Source organism: Gymnoscopelus braueri, assembly GCF_963280865.1.
Source record: "Gymnoscopelus braueri genome assembly, chromosome: 5".
Lineage (NCBI taxonomy): Eukaryota > Metazoa > Chordata > Actinopteri > Myctophiformes > Myctophidae > Gymnoscopelus > Gymnoscopelus braueri.
The window spans coordinates 24,796,945-24,818,087 of NC_137606.1; the positions used below are offsets into that span (position 1 = coordinate 24,796,945).

The window sequence follows — 21,143 nt, forward strand, 5'->3', positions numbered from 1 at the left end:
CGAGGAGAGTTTATGAAAGACATGCATGACTAAACCTGCAAATTGATTTCCTTTCTTGTTTCATTTTTCTATAATGAAATTGTGCGTTGGCTATATTAATAAATATGGAAATAAAAGTTAATGAACTGTAATATGTTTTTGTAATGTGCATTTTGTAGTTAACTTGATATCAAAGAATATCAAAATAAACAAGCTTGCATTTGGCAGTTCACATGTAAACTGGCTGTAAAGATATCTGGGCAGGTGAAACCAATAAGTCAAACTCTCTATTCAGCTACACCTTGTTCCATAACTGCTAAAATACAATTCATTCCCTCTGGCCCATTGCAACATAAACCAAATAAATAGGTTTGATCATGTTTCAATTATTTGTAGCACTTTGCTTTTTCATAATTGACCACAAGGCAGCAGACCACAAGGCAGCAATGGGCAGACAGAATATGTCTGCCCACTAATATGTAATAAGTTGGATAAAAGGGAAGACAAAAGGGAATATGCTTGTTTTGTCTTTGATGTTTTGTAAATGCATACAATGCTGCAGATGCAAACTTTGTTAGACTGCATGGCAGAGGATAATCGAATCACACAGAAGCAAACTTGTAAACGGGTTGCTAATTTAATTCACATTCTGAGACTGGCAGGGAAATAGTAAAGACATTAATAAGGTCTTCCTTTGTAGTGGCCATGAATACAAAACTGATTAGTTGAACTCGGGAAGCCCCTGTTTTGTTGTTCTGTATGTGTAACCTCCTTTCTTTAGAACTGCTTTTTTAACCTCTGCTACATAGTACTTCTGGTCAGATCAAAAGGCCCCCCCTGGGACTGTTTTGTGAATGGGGGGGTTCACCGGCACGTTTCACTGTTTTGCTCCTTCAGCAGCCGCTGCTTCTAAATTTCGGCGCTTTTCGCGATTCGTCTACTTTCACTTTCTCAACGCCGTTTGGTGCTAAGAGGAACTAAAAATAAATAAAAATCCTCGCCAGCAGGGGGCCCCCCTTGCTGTGAAATCCCGCGTCTGGGTTCTCATCATAACCCAGCAACCCTATGTAAGCTACGCCACTGTAAATAATGCAATATGCAATACTTAAATATAGTGTGGCTTAGTTAAATGAAGTTTAACCACTTAAACCCTATATGCTTAGTTGATCGGAGTCTCTATACTAGGCCCTCTTTTTTCCTTCAACACCAAATCTTTGCTGATAATAGCCGATCTATAAGCTCACAATGCGTCACATTGTGACATTGCACAATCTTGTCGATATGCTATTTTCACCGAATGTTCACCCCGAGAATAGGGATGGTAGAGTTCGTGTGGATAAAATAATACTAAAGGGACAAATAGAGAGTTGCATCTTCACTGCCTCATCACTTTCTATAATCATCCTTAAACTAAATGCAAGAATGCTGAATAAAACCAATTAGGGCCTACATTATGTTAATAAAAAAAAAGAAGCCCTTTGCATTTCACATTATAGCAATTCCTTTGACATCACAGTTTTATTTGAAGATAAATGAACGAATATAAGTTATATTTACTACACCCTTGCATCAATTCAGGAAATGCAATGAATGTTATCTCCTGATTTTAACTAGCAGGTTCAGAAATCATAGTTCCAATCATAGTTCATAGATTCAGGCATTTAGATGAATGTATGTCTTTAAAATCAATAGGCTATACAGTCTTCTTGAAATAGCTTTTTCAGAACCTGCACTGTCAGCAAACATCAATCTTGAGTAAATTAGGTAAACATAATTCTAAAAGGAACCTTTGGGGCTGTGTATTACTATCTTCTACTACCTTACTGTACTATCATTGGGATTCTGTTACGTGGAATTCTGGTTGCTTAATTGAGTGAGATAGCATATTTCCTGAAAGCCAGGCTCTACCTGGGCACACCACTACAGGATATTGAGCAAAGGTTATGAAGATAGTGAATGGACTATCAGTAAAAACCTAATTAAACAAGCCTGAATATCAGTGAAAGCGATACATTTGCAAATGAATGTGTGAAGCTGTTTACGTGCTATCAATGTCTGCTTTTGGTTACACTGAAAATTACTACATACTGTATACATGTATGCTACTATGCATCATAAAGCAGTGGTTCTCAAAGTGGTGTTCGGGGACCCCCAGGGGTCCTTGAAGGGGTTCCAGCGGGTCCCCAGCAAAATTACTTAATATAGCATTACAATCACTTTAAACACTTTAACCTTTATACAAGGTGTGTAAGAAAAGTTACAGGACTGTGGCAGCAGGCAACTAAATTACTTATCACTAGAGCACCTTATATTTATGACATATTTTATTTAAATTTAAAATAACAGTACTGGTGGGGAGGTGACCACACCATTCAATTGAATGCACACAGTTGAAAGCATAAGTTCACTCGCTCTTTCATTTTGTGATTTAAATCTCTTAAAATATTCATTGTCTTTGGACTTGTATCCTGGATTGACTTGAGAGAATATCTGTTTTGGTTAGCACTGATTGAAAATAACTTTGTACTTGATGTTCAAACTTTTATAAAATAAAAGTGTTATTTTTTTACCAATTTTTTTTTAACCAAATATTATCAAGGTATTATCACCGTGGCACCCCTAGACTGGTGTCACGGTACACTACGGTGCCACCGCACCCACTTTGAGAAACTCTGTTACATGTTCATCGCAGAAACGTCAAGAATACAAACACAAGAAAGTTGTGCGACTTATTTCCATTGTGGTCCTTAGTCTGAGACAAACAAGACATTTCAACAAAATACAGACAGTAGGCCTACAGCAATAAATAAAACACTCTAGAGCTACACTACTTACAGCATAAATAACTCTGGTCTAGAGGGTCTAGTGAAATCTACACTGTGATTATACGGTATGCTACATGTCAAATTATGCTCTGATTAATTACGGTCCTTCAAATGGCAAAGACTGCAACTGCAACAGCTTTTTTTGTGTTGCTATGAGCAGAGCAGCAGGGTCAGGGAATCTGTTTGAGCGATAAGAACAGTCTGGTGAGTGTGATTTATTCCTCATGGAGTGGCTCAGAGCCAAGGGGGTTCCTTTAGGCTAGTGTATAAGATGTCTGGCTTTCGTGTCCCGAATTCCCATGTGGGAGACCTGGGCTCAAACCTCGGATGTTACATTGATGCCGTGACTCGGATCAGATTTACGGGGGGGTCAAGGGGGAGTGAGTGTAGCAGAGTGGCTCACAGTCTCTGCCTGAAGACCAAAAGCCTAATATCTCCCCCAGTCAAGGGGATTCCCCTTTAGGCTGTTGGATAACTATCGAATCTCGAGCATCGACCTCACATGCACTGCTTCTGCTTCCAGGGGAAATGGGTCCAAAATGTAATATATTACAGAACAGATGTTTTGTACCTTTTGCAGGTAAGTTACTTTGCCACATGCTACTGTCTGAGTGACCGGCATCGGTTCCCATCCTTCTTTAGAACAATCCCAAGTGATGCCTTCCAGGTGAACTTCTACAGACAAAATACCTGTTGGTATCAACGACCTGCCTCACAAAAATGATATGGTTGAATGACAGCGGGATTTGGCAGAGGGACATTGAAGTTAAGAGTTAGGTCATATCTAGCTCTGGTCCATAGCCTCTGTACTATGTGCACGCAAACACTTTCAGGTGCCAAATGTCAACCACATTTAAGATCACAGACACTGGTATTCACTCCTTTGCCCACTGGGTGGTAGTATTGTCCTGTCATATGTGGGTAAAAGCAAGATCACAGGGACTGCTAATTGCAGGTAAGCAAGCACAGAAGGCAGGTTTCTGTCTTAGTTAATGGGTTCCTCAGTCAGCCACCCCTGGAAGCCACTTACAGTACAGTTCGAGTTTACCCATTGTATAGATCATAACCTACAACCTACCTAACTACACACAAAAAGGCTAGTTATTTGAAAAGGAATGCAACACGTTTGGATTTGATATTTGTCAGTAACATCATACAAACTTGAATGTCTAACTGATGCCGACTTCAGTTTTCTGCCGTCTCATTATCCAGCATCAGGGGAGTAGTGCATCTTTCTCACAATTTCTATTTTAAATGTCCAAGGCTTAATGTTTGTTATTATATATTAAAATAATAGTAATGATAATACTAATAAATACATACATACATACATACATACATACATACATACATAAATAAATATAGTTGCTAGCAGCAATATGGAGGCCAAGAAATGCAATGTGCAATATACAAATCCCAATATGCAATATGCGCAATAAGCCATAGAAACAGAATAGATTGAACTTCAGAGAAAGAAGCCCATGCAACAAATTGCATGGGCTTTCAGAGGTCAATATTGGAGGTCAGGTTGCTGTTTATAAAAATAAAGACCATATATTATGATTCCAACAGGGGAAACTAGATTTCAGCGTTACCCAGCTAAGAAGGTTATATTTAGCACGCAGGGGAGCATTAGATAAGAATCTCACTCATTGGTGTCAGTTGATGAGCATAAAGTCTTGCCTTCTGTCATGAACTAAGGCCCTAGATCGGCTTTCACAAGGAAATATTATGTCATAGGCTATATTGGAATTAAATACTCTCAAAGTAGAATTTCATGTTATCTTTAAAAAGTATGAGGAAGGTATAGGTGCAAGACAAGCAGAAGTATCATAAAAGGAAATAGAGTTTGCACACTAATGCTGAAAAATCTCTGGTGTATTTTTTTTGCGTCGTCAACGTTTCGATCAATTCAGATTTTATCAAATAAATAAATAATAAAAATAAATAAAATTAATAATGACAGAGCCTATTTAAAAATAAAAAAATCAGAGAACCGGCAGGGGTGGGCAGTGAATAAAGCAAACTATTTTCGGCATAGCCTCTTCAAAAGTCCCCTTGCGTCATATTGACTGGTGGTTTGGAAAATGAGCTGCTGATTGGCTGAAGGGGAACGAACTGCTGATTGGCTGAAGGGGTTGTCAGTCAACTGTACTAATCCAGCCCAGCTCCCAAATTGCCCATACAGGCCTGTAGACCAGACTCCTTCCTGAAATCAAATGCAAATGAGATTTCCGGAGGGAGGGGGGTTTACCAGGCTACAAAAATCCCAGGAGGAAATAGATTTGAACTGTTTTTCATATAATTGAAAATGTCAGAAGATCTAAAGGTCAGAGATCATAGGTCAAAGAGGCAAAGTTGTTCCTCATGAGGAGACGTTTCATGGCTGTAGGTCAAAGGTTCGTGAGCTATGCCTGTTCAAAGTTAGCATTTTTCAATTGAGTGCTTGTGAGTTTCGTTTCTTGGCCGTTAGGCATAGCCCTCTACCATAATGCAGAGTTTAATAAAAAACAACTGCACTAAAAATAACTAACAAATACAAAAGGGTGCCTTCGCACTTATTGATTTAAATTGTTTACATGAAATCATATACACAAAAAATCAGTTGCATGCAGTGGTCAAAAGGATGACACAAAAAGAGATTATTTCTGTCTCTCAGGCGCAGATAATTTAATTTGTATGGCCTAAACCTAAGCAGCATGATATAATGGTTTTAAAATACATTTGTAAATATATGTACAGTTCAGTCAGACAACTCTTAGATTGGATTAGAATATATATTTATTAGCAATATATATTTAGCAAGCTTGAGCATGGTATAGAAACAAGATCCATTCATTCCATGTAAGGATAACATTTTAATGAATGTTACATGCCAATTAGCATTTACAGGGAATGAATTAAACCCCCAAGGGGATCTAGAAACAGAGCCTACAGGTGGATGCCGGGGAGGCGGGTGGGATGACTTTCATGGGCAGCAGCAGAGGGAGCAAGCAAGGGCAGCAGATCCGGCAGGATCTCGGCAGCAGAGCAGCAGCAGCAGCAGCGTCGCACGTCAGAGCAGCAGAAGAGCGCAACCAGACTGAATAGGTAGGCAGAGCATTACTTATAACTCACCGACCAGGAGAAGAGTGCATGTGACTTAGTCACCTGATCGGTTAGCCCAATCCCTTGAGTTGCCTGGCCTGAACTAGCTCCGTAAACTGCGCCTCATTTCAGTCAGACAACTCTTAGATTGGATTAGAATATATATTTATTAGCAATATATATTTAGCAAGCTTGAGCATGGTATAGAAACAAGAGGAAGCATAGTTTGGCGTCAGGCCTCTGAATCCATTCATTCCATGTAAGGATAACATTTTAATGAATGTTACATGCCAATTAGCATTTACAGGGAATGAATTAAACCCCCAAAACAGCAAGAACCCCCAAAACGGCTTGAGAGCACAGGGCCTGACGCCGGACCAACCATCTGTGAGAATGGTGGAGCTCCATGACTTGTTTCTTACTAACATGATAGTGTTCCTCACATTTCATTTTTAAATTTAACTAAACAAATGCAGCATGCATCCATGTGTTCAGCGAGCCTGATGAATCCAGGTACCCGCTGCTCCCTGAATTCAGGAGTCCTAGACGGTATCCTAATATGGCGTCCACGCTGTGCCGCACCAACTCGGATTCGAAGAGGACATTCTATATTTATTTCTTTTTCAAAGAAATCTGCTATATATATATACACATATATATATAATGAGTCATCCTATGATGAATGATAACTATTGTTTATCATCCATAATAAATAAAGTGTACTGACTATGTGTGTAAAGACGTGCTATCTTTACTTAACATCTGAATCAGTACTATATATATATAATATATTAGCCTGACTATAGTCATAAATAGCCCAACATTTTTAAACCCCAACATATTAAATAGCCCAACATTTTTTTTTTAAACCCAACATATTAAATAGCCCAACATTTTAACGCCATGAAGTCACCAATAACTAAATCCCCAGCAATCCACCCGAGTTGTAATTAAAGCGAGCAGCATTTATTGAATTAGCGATAGAACAGCGAGAGCGCTCATACTCATGAGCTTTTAGCCTGCAGAATGTCATCCTTATTAACCAATATCTACGTTATCTACGTAAGCTCCTGAGGACCCTCGCCCCATAGATTTAAGAGAAGCAGAAGCAAGCAGCGCTGCAGGTGTAGCTACACCAATACGGAGGATGGAGAAAGCCCGCAGCTTGAGCAGATCTCTCGCAGCTTTGCAGTGAACCAGTTCAAGTTTAGGCCTACAGATGGAGAGACAAACACAATGTTATTGCAATTCTGGATTAGCCCGGCCAACCTATGACCAATTTAACCCATTTTGGGTTCATGTTGCCATTTACCGTATAGCAACATGCATTTTATATATATATATTTTAAACTAAGTTTGCAGAATTTAGTCAGATTTAGAAGGCGATTTTTGAATCGGCCATGGTCTAAATGGGTTAAGCGCCATGTGGCAGCATGTTAGCAATTAGCATCATAGCAGTTGATGCAGAAGAATTTGGTATACAAGCTTAAATTATAGCTTGCAGAGCTTGACGCAGATTTATTAGACATGTGAATAATGTTAGCTAACGCCGATATCCCTCTCCATCCATAGCCTAATAGATTTAGCACGAAATGCCATCTGTTGCAAGTCTGGATCGGCCCAACAGAGCCAGACGCCAGAGGGTTGGCAGAATTGATTTAGCAGAGTTTAGCAGCGAGGCTAGGCAGCTCAGTAGATGATGCAGCATAGGTGCCGAGAAGACCTTGAGAAGCCCACATCTCAAGTGCTCACGCTGCCTTGAGAGCCTTGTGCTGGCCCGCACAGTAGATGATGCAGCATAGTGCTGAGAACACTGAGAAGCCCACATCTCGAGCAGCTCTCTCACGCTGCCTTGAGAGCTCACAGTGCCGCCAAGAGCGTAGGTAGCTCAACCTGGAATCTAGAACCAGAAGCAGAATTATTCTTGCAATTACCATGATAAGCCACCCTGGACGAGATGACGCCGTTATAGACAGCTGGGACAGGAATTTACTTCCTGAAGCCACTCACATAGCCACGGTGAATCGTGCATGCTTCACTGTGGATGAGTGGGGACGCATGCTGCACGTCAATGCACGAGTGTGGCCTCAATCCTGACACAGTCAGTCGCACACCGCAAGCTGCTGGTTGCGCTGCAACACTCGTCACCAGTGATGAACACACCTTGATGTGGTGCTAAATATGCCGTGAGCATCCCACTCTGGCGGATACAGCAGCGCCTCTTATACGGGGACAAATACTTCCAGTCACCCAGCTTTTGATAAGCATGAGACAAGCAAAGAGCCCATCAACATAGTGTAACTATTGATAACAGGAGCAGCCAGGATCGGAGTCCCTCTTTTATCCGTCCTGCGAGATATGTCGCGGCAAAATATATATATATATATATATATTTTTTTTTTTTTTTTATTTAATTGATGCGCACCAGCCAACCTGGACAAATGACTGATATCTTGACTCTACTGAAGCCCCACTATCTATCCTGTTGCAATAACTTAACTTCTGTAATCTTGATGCTCATGACAACATCACTCGGCAACCAACTTTTCTATATACCATGTACCTCCCACATGGAAGAAAGCATGCAGTGTTTAGCTTGTGCTACAACCAATTTGATAGCTTTACGCATGGGAAGCAAAACATGTTGTGTTTAGCTTGTGCTACCAACAATCCAAGCTTCCACATGAGAAGCAAACATGCTGAATTAGCTTTTGCTACGAACAATCCAAGCTTCCGCGTGGGAAGCACCATGCTATGCTAGCCTGTGTTACAACCAATCCAGAGCTATCCACGTAGCGAGCATGCTGAGATAGCTTGTGCTAAGACAATTCAAGCTTCCACGTGGGAAGCAAACCATGCTATGCTAGCCTGTGCTACAAACAATCCAGAGCTATCCACGTAGCAAGGTATGCTGAGATAGCTTGTGCTAACAATTCGGCCTCCACGTAGGCAAAACATGCTGTGCTAGCCTGCGCTACACCACTCTAATCTTCCACATAGAAGCAAACATGCTGAGCTAGCCTGTGCTACAAACAATGTAAAGCTTCCACATAAGCAAACATGCTGTGCTAACCTGTGCTACGACAATCTAAAGCTTCCACAAGAAGCAAACGTACTGTGTTAGCCTGTGCTACAACGTCTCTACCATCTCTTATCCAAATGTATGCAGCAAAATGAGAATCCCTTTAGCTCATCCTGATCCTTAACAAGTGTAATTTAGCAATACAAGAGCATAAGCAACGGTAGAATGCAACCAATAACGTCTAATCTGCACTGCAAGTTCATTTGTTTATTTCATCGTAATATGAAACGCCTACTTTACCTCCACCACATATTAGAGCAATTGAACTGCTACATGAATTGACAACGTCTGGTGCCATTTCCTACTCTGCAAATAGATGCCAGACATATCTACAGGAGAGATAAACTATAGCCACCATCGCACATGGAGATAAATCATCCCTACCACTACTATCCGCCCATAAATAAAATTAACGCGATATAATGCCAGTCTGCACAACTACAGACTGCTTTAAGCATAGAATGATCTATGCACATCCTTACAACATACTCGCAGCCTTCTGATAAAGATACTGCTAAATGATGATTGGAATCCGAACGGACCCGTAACCTATGATATTTAACACCAACTAGACTTGCACATTTATTAATCCTACGCTGTGATACTTATTATTGCTGTTTAACTCATATTGCAAGTCACAAGCAAGTTCATAACGTATAACTCATATTGCAAGTCACAAGCAAGTTCGTAACGTATAATAATTTTATCAATATAATGCTTTAGTTGCTGTGGCTTACTGAGATTACTTAACATCTTATGCCATCCAGCCTGATTGAAATTTATTTTACCACGCAGACTACATAAAATAATAAATATAGCTTATGCAGCGATCGGCACGTGAATAAAATCTCTCTGCCTGTATCATAACCACTGATCTGACGCCGGAGGCTTGAGCAGAGACTGCAATTCCCAGGTTACACCAGAAAAGTCAACCAATCATAGAGTCAGACAGCATGACTACGGAACCAAACTTATCCCTTTATCCCATAACGTAATAGTTCATCCGTTCCAGCCCTACGCCAAAACAGAACCTCCTATAAATAACTGCTAAATCGATTTCAATAAATTCTAGCAGCATTAACAACTACTTCTTGAACGCTACTCACAAGTTAGCTTCCCATCTCTCCTTCGCATGGGTAGAGAAGTGTTCGGTCATCAACTATAAGCCTCAAACAACATCCGGTGGACGATCTCTTCAGAATAAGAGTACCATCTAAAGCCACTGAACTAACCATGATACATTAAACTATAAATTAAGCAAGATGCAGCCAACTGAGCATATCCGTGTTTTAACCAGTACATAAAGATATTAATCTGAACATTAGAGCCAGAACAAGCAAAGCAATCACAAAGTGAAGCCATGCCCTCCCTCTACCAAGCAGTACTTACCAGCCATATCAGCGCGCACAGATCGGTGACGTCATCTCTTGAGAGAGAAGTAAACAACCAGGTCTAGAAACCCAATCTTGAGATAAAGTGAACTACTTTGAACAAATACACGCTAAACTGGGGACCATAACAGAACCCCGAGCCCATCGTTGCTTACGATAAGAAAACATAGCAACTTAAGCAACACTGTTGGTGAATTACCGTCAACCCAGTGCCATAGAGAGAGTTCTGACACTAGCGTCGACTCCCATTGTAAGAATGGAATGCGGAAGTGCTCCGTCTAACTCAATGAGGCAGTCCCATTGTTTGGAACTATAGCCCGGAATGCGGAAGTGCTCCGTCTAACTCAATGTTTGGAACTAGCCCAAGGAGCCAGTTTTGCGGCGGAATCAAGCGTGTTGTTACTCTATTTCTACACTCTAGTTGACCATACTGATATCGATCAATGACGAACGCTACTGCTTTTGAGCTGAGCGTTTAGCAAGAGATTTAGCCATAATTTAATTTAGTTTTTTACTTAAGTAAAGAAGTAATACCACGATTAGGACCAGTAGCACGCCGCTGAGTAGCTATGATTACAACCATCAACCAAGAACACCGACGCTGTATGACCACCTACATGAACAATATGAGACTATTCATGGGCAGCAGCAGAGGGAGCAAGCAAGGGCAGCAGATCCGGCAGGATCTCGGCAGCAGAGCAGCAGCAGCAGCAGCGTCGCACGTCAGAGCAGCAGAAGAGCGCAACCAGACTGAATAGGTAGGCAGAGCATTACTTATAACTCACCGACCAGGAGAAGAGTGCATGTGACTTAGTCACCTGATCGGTTAGCCCAATCCCTTGAGTTGCCTGGCCTGAACTAGCTCCGTAAACTGCGCCTCATTATGTTATTGTACCCACATGATACTTCTACATGCCAGTTGATGCCACTATCCAAATTGAACGATAATTGTATACCTCATATTACAAAGAGGGCCTCATGCAAACTGTACTTAATAGTATGCAATGTACAGTATAAACAATACTTTGTTACTGTAAAAAAATCTGGACTTCTTAGTATACCTACAGCCAAAGTTGGTTGAAATGTACGTTGACTGATTTATTGGTCAGCTAATTGTATGTGCTTATTTCCAGTAAATTCACTAACACACCAAAACACAAGTTGGATGACCTCTATTAATTATTTCTGCTAATTTATTCAAATATACAAATAATCTAATTCAATATGCACAATATCAAGCAGAACAGCATCCTACGTCAAAAAATATCTTGAGAAATGTTTTGTTGTGATGATTATCGAATTGTAGTTTGCCTTGTTTATGAAGACATAATGAAGACTGATTTTTATAAACTTTAAATTAATTATCATTATTAATAACCTGCTATTGGACACTATTACTAGTGTTTGTTATTTGCTTTTAGAGTGAAGCAGTTTTTTCTGCATTTTGCCACGTTGGTCTCAGTGATAACAGTGATCTTTTTTGCTTTTCAATGTCATGTGATGAACTCTTTCAAGCTAGCAAACCAAGCCATAGCTGATAGTTACATAATTGTTCACTTTGTTCCATCCATTCATTTATCTCTGCTGATTCTACTCTCTGGCTGTCAGTAGTACATTATTTCTACGTTATTATGTTTTCTTATTGTACAGCAGTAACTAGGACACAGCCCTAACAACCAGTTAGAGGGCCTCCTCTACTGACAGCAAGTACTGTGAGCATGCAGTAAAAGGAGGGTGCTAACTGACAAAAAAAAACTATATAAAGCAGATGGAAGACACTCTGACCTTCTTATCTACCCACACACCCACCCCCACACACACACACACACACACACACACACACACACACACACACACACACACACACACACACACACACACACACACACACACTCTCACACATGAACACATATTTCGGTGATGGGGTTTTTCCTAAGTCTTTTTCTTGGACCGGGTTTGGCTCTGGGTATGGTTTTAATTAAATTATCTGTTGCTTTGTATCAGTCTGGGGATGTTCTGACGACACTAGGGACCATGCTTGCAGAGGTTGGAATTGATACTGTGGCAGGGGAAGGGGCTTCATCCATCACAGAGGCTTCGGATGCTACTAAATATGTCCAATGTAAGCTCCAGGGCACCCCACGTCTACCTGCATTCTCCCTAGATGGTGACTACATTATAGGGGGCATTTTCTCCATCCACTACAACATGCACACATTGGTGCATAACTATTCCATAATGCCTGAGCCTCTAAGGTGCACTGGAAGGTTAGTAAAGTGGTGTTGTGAGGCATAAGCGGAAGTTGTAGACGGGATAGAGATGTTTTTTTTGTTGTTGTTATTATTATGTAGCCCAGGGGTTGGCAACCTTTTTGACATGAAGTGCCATGTTTTATTAATTTTAGTCAGTGTGCCATGTCAACATTAAATTGAATTATAACACCACATACAAACACAATATTTCCAACTGATTTTGATTGTTCATATACTGTACATAACCTTTCTTCTTCTTTAGAAACATTTTCTTTCACTGATCAGGACGTAAAGAGCATTAGACTTTTAGGGGCAATAATCCCACCTATCTCTCAGACTCCCTCTCCAGTCAGAGTTCAGAGTTTTAGAATAATCTTAAATAAAAAATCTCTCTCTCACACTTATGCCATTGTGCCAGTGATCACCCTCCCCTGTGCCAATGTTGGCACCCGTGCCTAAGGTTGCCTACCCCTGATGTAGCCTATTTGCAAAGAATCTGTTTAAAGCAGTTTTTTGTTCTGATAAGACTATCCAATAATAATCTATAACAATGGAAATTTGATGTTGTAAATGGCTGTTGATACACCTGCACACTAGCTGTTAATCTTGTCTGCAAAGTTAACATTTTAAGTGATTGTGTGTGTGTGTGTGTGTGTGTGTGTGTGTGTGTGTGTGTGTGTGTGTGTGTGTGTGTGTGTGTGTGTGTGTGTGTGTGTGTGTGTGTGTGTGTGTGTGTGTGCGCACGCGTGTACGTGCACGTGCACGCACATACAAGCATGGCCACGCGCGAGCTGCGCTTCTCGCGCGCAATGGTCTTCGCCATAGAGGAGATCAACAACAGCTCTGAGCTTCTGCCAGGCATCGCGCTCGGTTACCAAATACACGACTCCTGCGCCTCTGTCCCTGTGGCTGTGCAGACGGCGCTGCAGCTGACCAATGGCCTGCATCCTGTGTTTCAAACCGGCGAAAGGTGTTCGCAATCCGGTATGATAACGGCTGTTGTCGGCGAGTCTGGATCCACGCCATCCATCAGCATGTCGCGTATCTTTGGGCCTTTTCACATTCCACAAGTAAATTGCTCTATAACAGTGGTTCTCAAATGTTTTCATTTCAAGGACCCCCAAAAGGACCCAAATTATTAGCCTATGGAATTGGCCAGGGACTCCCATCTGAACATTTTTGTTTATTTTTAGATTTTGTGCCAAAGATCCCCATAGAAGATTAATGTTCAATTGTCAATATTTTTGCCTTGCCTGTGCATAGCGATGTGTTGTGAGCTTGTAGATCGGCTGTTTTCAAATAGCCGATATAGGGTTAAAGTGGTTTTGATGCTATATTAAAAGCCTTTGCTGGGGACCCCCTGGAACCCCCTTATACATGTCAGTATCATGTCAGTACCATGATCAGTATCATGGTCAGTAACCACTGTTCTATAATCGCAGACAAACGTAAATGCTGAGGTCATTATTGTCATAAACTATCTTTAACTTTTAACTGTCTAATTTGGTTTTCAAGGTGAGCCACTTCGCCACGTGTGCATGCCTGAGTGATAAGCAGCAGTATCCGACCTTCTTCAGAACCATTCCGAGTGACCAGTTCCAAGCAGATGCTCTGGCCAAGCTTGTGAAACACTTTGGCTGGACTTGGATAGGTACTGTCCGCTCGGACTCGGACTACGGTAATAATGGCATGGAGTCCTTTCTAGACGCGGCGCGCAAAGAAGGCATCTGCGTGGAATACTCTGAATCTTTCTATCGAACTCACCCACGCAGCCAAATTCGACGTGTGGCAGATGTTATCCGCAGGTTCATAAAATCATTGGTCCTATATTATATCCTCCTCAAACTAAGACATTAACACATTTGTCATTAAACTTTAAACTAACTTTCAATGTCCAAATATTCCATCATAACATATTGGCTACTAACCCATCACTCCGCAGGTCAACAGCCATGGTTGTGGTGGCATTTACAGCTTCTGGTGACATGAGGATCCTGCTGGAGGAGTTGGCTCGCCATCCTTCTCCACCTCGCCAGTGGATAGGCAGTGAGTCCTGGATAACTGACCCAGAAATGCTTAGGTTCAGCTCATGTGCTGGAGCCATTGGATTTGGCATTCAGCGATCTGTGATCCCAGGGTTGAGAGATTTCCTCTTGGATCTCTCTCCCGCTAAAGTTTCTGGTTCCATAACGCTTACTGAGTTTTGGGAGGGTGCATTCAACTGCCAGCTAGAAAAAAGTGAGATGATTGTATCAAATATACATTAATAAAATAGATGGACACTAATGTGAGCTGGCCTGATGCAACATTAATTTAAAAAACATAAAATGTTTATACATAACAAACTGAGCTATTTATGACTACACTGCATGTTTGAGCCAAAGCGTTATTCTACCCATGAATGCTACCAATGAACACTGAAATGCTTTGTTGTTTGTTTCATACATTACTCAACTAGACAGCACAGCACACATAGATTACATTAGCTGAAGAGGGATGTGTGCAGCAAATTATGTGCATGATAAATAAATCAACTGCCGAAAATGACCAGACATTAATTAAAAACACAAATTACAGAGGAAACAGGCTACCAAACATGCAAATGTGTGTTAAAAAAACAACAAATGTATTTGATTACACTACAGTATATGAGATAAATGAAAATGAGCTGTGGTGTGTATTCGCAAACCCCCGGAAAATTAATGATTTCTGTGACAATCTTTTAGCATTGTGATGTACCCATGCAACTCTGTTTTCAGGTGTTGGGACAGAGAAGAGAGCGTGTGATGGAACTGAGGATATGCACCAGCTCCAGAGCCCATACACAGACACAGCCCAGCTCAGAGTCACCAACATGGTGTATAAGGCTGTTTATGCCATAGCACATGCCCTCCACAATGTGGTGTGTCGGGAGAGAAACTCCACAATTCACTGTGACAGATTCACCAGTATAAAGCCCAAGCAGGTCAATTAAACTGTATAGAGTACATTAAAGTCTTAAGGCTTATTATTTTTTTGTTAATACCTCAACCCTCTCTTTTAATTTTTATATACATGCAGGTTCTGGAACAGCTGAAGACAGTTAATTTCTCTCGTAACAGTTATCGGGTCTCGTTTGATGCCAATGGGGATCCTGTGGCCACTTATGAGCTAGTGAACTGGCAGAGAGGTGAGAACGGTGACATGACATTTGTGACAGTGGGGCATTATGATGCATCTCTGCCACTTGGCGAGGAGTTCTTTATGAGCAGGAGCATAATCTGGGCACCGGGTGGTACACAGGTAGGGGAAACATTTCAATAATTCAACAAGTCTGAAATTCAGCAAGTTTTATCTGTCTGACTGCCTGTCTGCATGTGCTAGGTGCCTCTGTCGGTGTGCAGTGAGAGTTGTCCTCCAGGAACGCGTAAAGTCCTACAGAAAGGAAAACCAGTCTGTTGCTATGACTGTATACCATGTGCTGAGGGAGAGATCAGCAATATTACAAGTATATTGCACTTGCTTACTTGCGAATTTAATGTAATATGAGAAAGAAAAAAGAATAATCCAGTACATCCAGTTGACCCTTACTGCATGGGTCCATTTTCACACTCTGAAGAGTTAAATTAACATAAGATTTTCCTGTGCATTTTCCTTCATATAGATTCCCCTGACTGTTTCTCCTGCCCTGAGGAGTTTTGGCCAAATGCCCAGAGAGACCTGTGTCTCCCCAAGTCTGTTGAATTTCTCTCCTTCCACGAGGCCCTGGGAATTGTTTTCACCACGTTTTCGGTTAGTGGTGCCTGCTTGGCGATGGCCACGGCAGCCGTGTTCTTCCGTCACCGGGCAACTGCCATCGTCAGGGCCAACAACTCTGAGCTTAGCTTCCTGCTGCTGTTCTCCTTGACTCTGTGTTTCCTGTGTTCTCTGACCTTCATTGGCCGTCCCTCTGACTGGTCCTGTATGCTGCGACACACCGCATTTGGGATCACCTTTGTTCTCTGCATCTCTTGTGTTCTGGGGAAAACTATAATGGTGTTAATGGCCTTCAAGGCAACACTTCCAGGCAGCAATGTCATGAAATGGTTTGGACCTGTACAGCAGAGAATGACTGTGGTGTCGTTAACATTTGTTCAAGCTTTGATATGTACCATTTGGTTGGTTTTTAAGCCACCTTTCCCCATTAAAAACCTGAGCACATACAAGGAGAGAATCATTCTAGAATGTGACCTGGGCTCAGCTATAGGGTTCTGGGCTGTTTTGGGGTACATCGGACTGATGTCTGTCTTTTGCTTTGTGTTGGCTGTTCTAGCTCGGAAACTGCCTGATAACTTTAATGAAGCTAAATATATCACCTTCAGCATGCTGATATTCTGTGCTGTGTGGATTGCCTTTATCCCAGCTTATGTCAGCTCTCCTGGGAAGTTCACAGTAGCCGTAGAAATATTTGCAATTCTGGCCTCAAGTTTTGCATTAATACTATGTATATTTGCTCCAAAATGTTTCATAATCTTATTCAGACCAGAAAAGAACACCAAAAAACATATGATGAGTAAAAATCCCACAACAGACTATACATAATCAATAAAAGAGTTCATGTATAAGGTCAATTAAAGAGACCTGACACATTTCTTGTTAATAAATACAGATTGTCTCTAAATTTAATATGTTATTGTGCATTAAGCATGACTGAATGGGAAATGTTGTGAACACACCAGCAAATGTGTAATTATTGTTAAGTCAGTCATATTTGACCATCACATAGTTTATAGATACTGATACAATGTTAATGCATATGTTCACCCCCCCCCCCCCCCTTTTGTTATTTTATTAAATATGTTACATATTTAAAGTATGTTGTATAACTTTAAGGTATTAAAGTAAGGAATATGCTTGCATTTGGAATAAAGTCCTGGTAATGCTTGATTTGATCCAAGTAGTTCTTATTATTTCATGCCCTTGCAAAACATAGCTCAACTGTAATAATTTAAATGCAGATGTGGCTTAAATGTGGGTGTTGCTTTAATGAAACAAGGACCTGTTAGAGACGCTTAATATGTTCCTTGAAGGTGCTACCGCAATGTAGCAATGTAGCCTACTTCTTGATCAACTGTTTTAACCCAGCATTTTGATAACATGAATATTATCCATAACTCCTAAACATGCGTCCTTCAGCACAGCCTGATAGACAACTTGAGGTTATGCATGAAAGTTCAAAGAGGAGATTGTGTGCACATCTAGTAGGCCATGTGCAGGACATCAAGGCAAGAATCAAATAGAAGGTTAAAACCAGTGATACTGTATGCATGAAAGTTACCTATAGCATAAGTAAGTGTGCCTGCCATGCCAATGGCAAAACACTTATTGTAATCCGCCATACTTAATAACCATAACATTCTTCCCGCAAAATTCATGCCGTAATGGCGCCCGCAGGGTTGACACAACCCCCGCAATATATACATCAAAACGTGCGGCTCGGCCGGGACAAGTGTGCGATTCGGGGACCTTGAGGTCCTCGAGGTCCTTGAGGTCTTCCGAAGGGGCCCCAGTTAAATAATTTGTGACTCTGACAGTGGATGTTCCTGGGGGGGGGGGGGGCGGGGGTTCATCTGTCCCAGTGGTTATCAAAGTGCGGTCCGGGGAACCCCAGGGATCCTTGAGGGATTTCCAGGGGGTCCTTCATTGGTCCTCAAAATAAAAAAAGCTTGTAGATCGGCTATTTTCCAGCTCATAGCCATAACCATTCCATCTCTCCTCTCATTGGCCAGCCACGGGATCCCCAGGGGTCTCTGAGGGTTTGCCAACTCCAGTCTGTACTCACACACATAAACGCACGCACACACACACACACACACACACACACACACACACACACACACACACACACACACACACACACACACACACACACACACACACACACACACACACACACAAAGCCAAAGCCAAAACACCAAAGCCTTCAAGTCTCAGTTGAGCTGTAGAAGCTCAAGCTGGAGAATACTGTCGAACAATAGGACACCTCATCCATGTTGCTACATCCTTCAGAGGGACCTCAGACAACACAGGAAGCAAAGTATGGAAATGTTTCCTAGAAACAGTTAGTGTAAGTGTGCTTTCACAAGCCAAGACTTGCCTATGGACAGACCCACCCCAAAGCCCCCTTTTACCAGTGTTGGTCTTGGTGTCTTTGGACCACGGACCAGCATGACACGTCATACGAGAGGAGGTCGTGCAGACAGCAAATGCTGGGCTGTACACTTTACCTGCATGTCTACCAGAGCAGCTCACACTGAGCTGATTGAATCCATGTCAACTGACAACTTCACCAATGCTCTGAAGGACGGAGTTGTCAAGATGTTTCTGAGGCCAGTCTCAGAGATCGTAATTCTCCTGTCAGAGGAGACTTCTTGAAAGAACTTTTATTTTGCCACTGCAGCCAACGACATTCCCTTAAGGTTGATCTGTAGTAGTACAGTGTTATTGTACCAAAGCGGGGAGTGTGCTGCCTTTGAAATGGCAGATTGGTTAAGATTCAAAGTTAAAAAATGCTCAAACAGATGACACAGTCGCAAATTGCTCAGAAATCCTGGGTTTAAGTGTTTTTCAAACTGCTCAATATGGCGGACAATCTAAGGGCGGAGCTTACTGGTCAAAGTGATAGATGTTTTCCTCATGAGTCAAGGCACATGTGTAAGCAAGTTTCATGGCTGTCGGCCAAACGAGGCATGACTTTTACCTGTTTAAAGTTAGCATTTTCAAAAAATTGCCATAGCGCCCCCCTTTGGCCAATTGGAGTAAGATTGGTTTCAGTGATATTTGGAATGACCCTCTACATTACTGCAAAGTTTCAAACAAATATGAGTCTGCATGTATGTGTTAGGGGCAGACGAATAATTTTCATAAAACTGCAATATTCATTGGCTCATTAAAGCTTAATGTTTTCATTTATGGAAAATCCGCCACTAAAGTTTTGTCGGCATAGGTCCAAAGTACATGTGTAGAACGTTTCACGCAAATTGCAAAAAAATCACTGCAGAAACACAGGTTTAAGTGTTTTTCAAACTGCTCAAAATGGCGGAAAATCTAACGGCGGAGCTTACTGGTCAAAGTGATACATGTGTTCCTCATGAGTCAAGGCACATGTGTAAGCAAGTTTCATGGCTGTCGGCCAAACGAGGCATGACTTTTACCTGTTTAAAGTTACCATTTTCAAAAAATTGCCATAGCGCCCCCCTTTGGCCAATTGGAGTAAGATTGGTTTCAGTGATATTTGGAATGACCCGCTACATTACTGTAAAGTTTCAAACAAATGTGAGTCTGCATGTATGTGTTAGGGGCAGATGAATAATTGTCATAAAACTGCAATATTCATTGGCTCATAAAAGCTTAACGTTTTCACTTAGAAAAAATCCCCATAAATCTGTTGGTATAGGTCCAAAGTTCATGTGTAGAAAGTTTCATGCAGATTGCTCAAAAATCCCAGGAGGAGTTTGATTTTAACTGCTTTTCATATAATTCAAAATGGTGGGAGATCTAAAGGTCAGAGGTCAAAAGTCAGAGTGTGAAAGTTGTTAGGCATGAGGAGACGCATGTGTGTATCGAAGTGTCTGTAGGTCACACAGGGCATGAGTTGTACCTGTTCAAAGTTGGCATTTTTCAATTGATTGCTACAGCGCCACCCTTAGGCCAATGGATTTGAGTTTCGGGCCTTGGCCGAGATGCATAGCCCTCTACCATATTTTTGAGTTTCGTAAAAAGTGACCACAAGGTTTGGCCGTGACAGAAAAAACGGCGGAAGGAAGAAAAAGCCAACAGTTTCAAAGAGGTTTCGAGCCTTATAGGCCTCGAACCCTCAATTAATCGAAACGGGTCAGTCAGATTTTTCATGATTGGCTAAGAATGGCTTCCAAAGTTTACAAGAGTGCTCCGTTTTGAGGAAGAAATGCCACATGACATTTTTCAAATCAGCCTCATGGTGGCGCTATAACAGGCCGATTTATGTTTTTACCTATAACTGCACCGATCTCTGTAAAACTTTGTATGCGCACTCCCTAGAGGCATTTTTCACATCTGCCTTTGTGCCACCAGGAGGCCGACTTATATATTTTAAAAAAAAGATATTACTCCTTCAGATTTTATCTCTATAGTCATGTGATCAAGACGGATCTTCCATCCTGATTGGCTAAGATTGACATCTAAAGTTTGCAAGAGTGGCCCGTTTTGAACAAAATGCTGCAAAACTTGAACGCGTCCGATTGCGGTGAAACTTTGCACGCACATTTGCACAACGTTGAGGAACAAATTGAACATTGCCCTATTAAAGCGCCACCAGGAGGCCGATTTTTGCTAAACTATTTGTTTAAATATTACTCCTACTAATGTTGTCCAAACATCACGCAAATCGGTACACATTTCTTTTGGTCATGTGTTATTCACATTCCAGCCTGATTGGCGAATTCCGAACATTGCTGGCCCACACTAACCTACCTGACCTGCCGGAGACCTGTGCTCCGAGGAGCACTTTTCTAGTTTTATATTTCATTTG

At 41.5% G+C, this 21,143-nt stretch overlaps 1 protein-coding gene across 1 annotated transcript; it reads left to right on the top strand.

Moving 5' to 3' along the window:
* Nucleotides 1–13,425: 13,425 nt before the first annotated feature.
* On the top strand, nucleotides 13,426–17,176 carry LOC308085825 (extracellular calcium-sensing receptor-like; the record flags this gene model as incomplete). Its single annotated transcript, XM_080429135.1, has 7 exons — nucleotides 13,426–13,686; nucleotides 14,132–14,421; nucleotides 14,559–14,854; nucleotides 15,376–15,581; nucleotides 15,677–15,898; nucleotides 15,980–16,103; nucleotides 16,260–17,176. 7 exons carry the CDS (start codon nucleotides 13,426–13,428, stop codon nucleotides 17,174–17,176), a joined length of 2,316 nt encoding a protein of 771 aa, XP_080285261.1.
* Nucleotides 17,177–21,143: the final 3,967 nt, after the last annotated feature.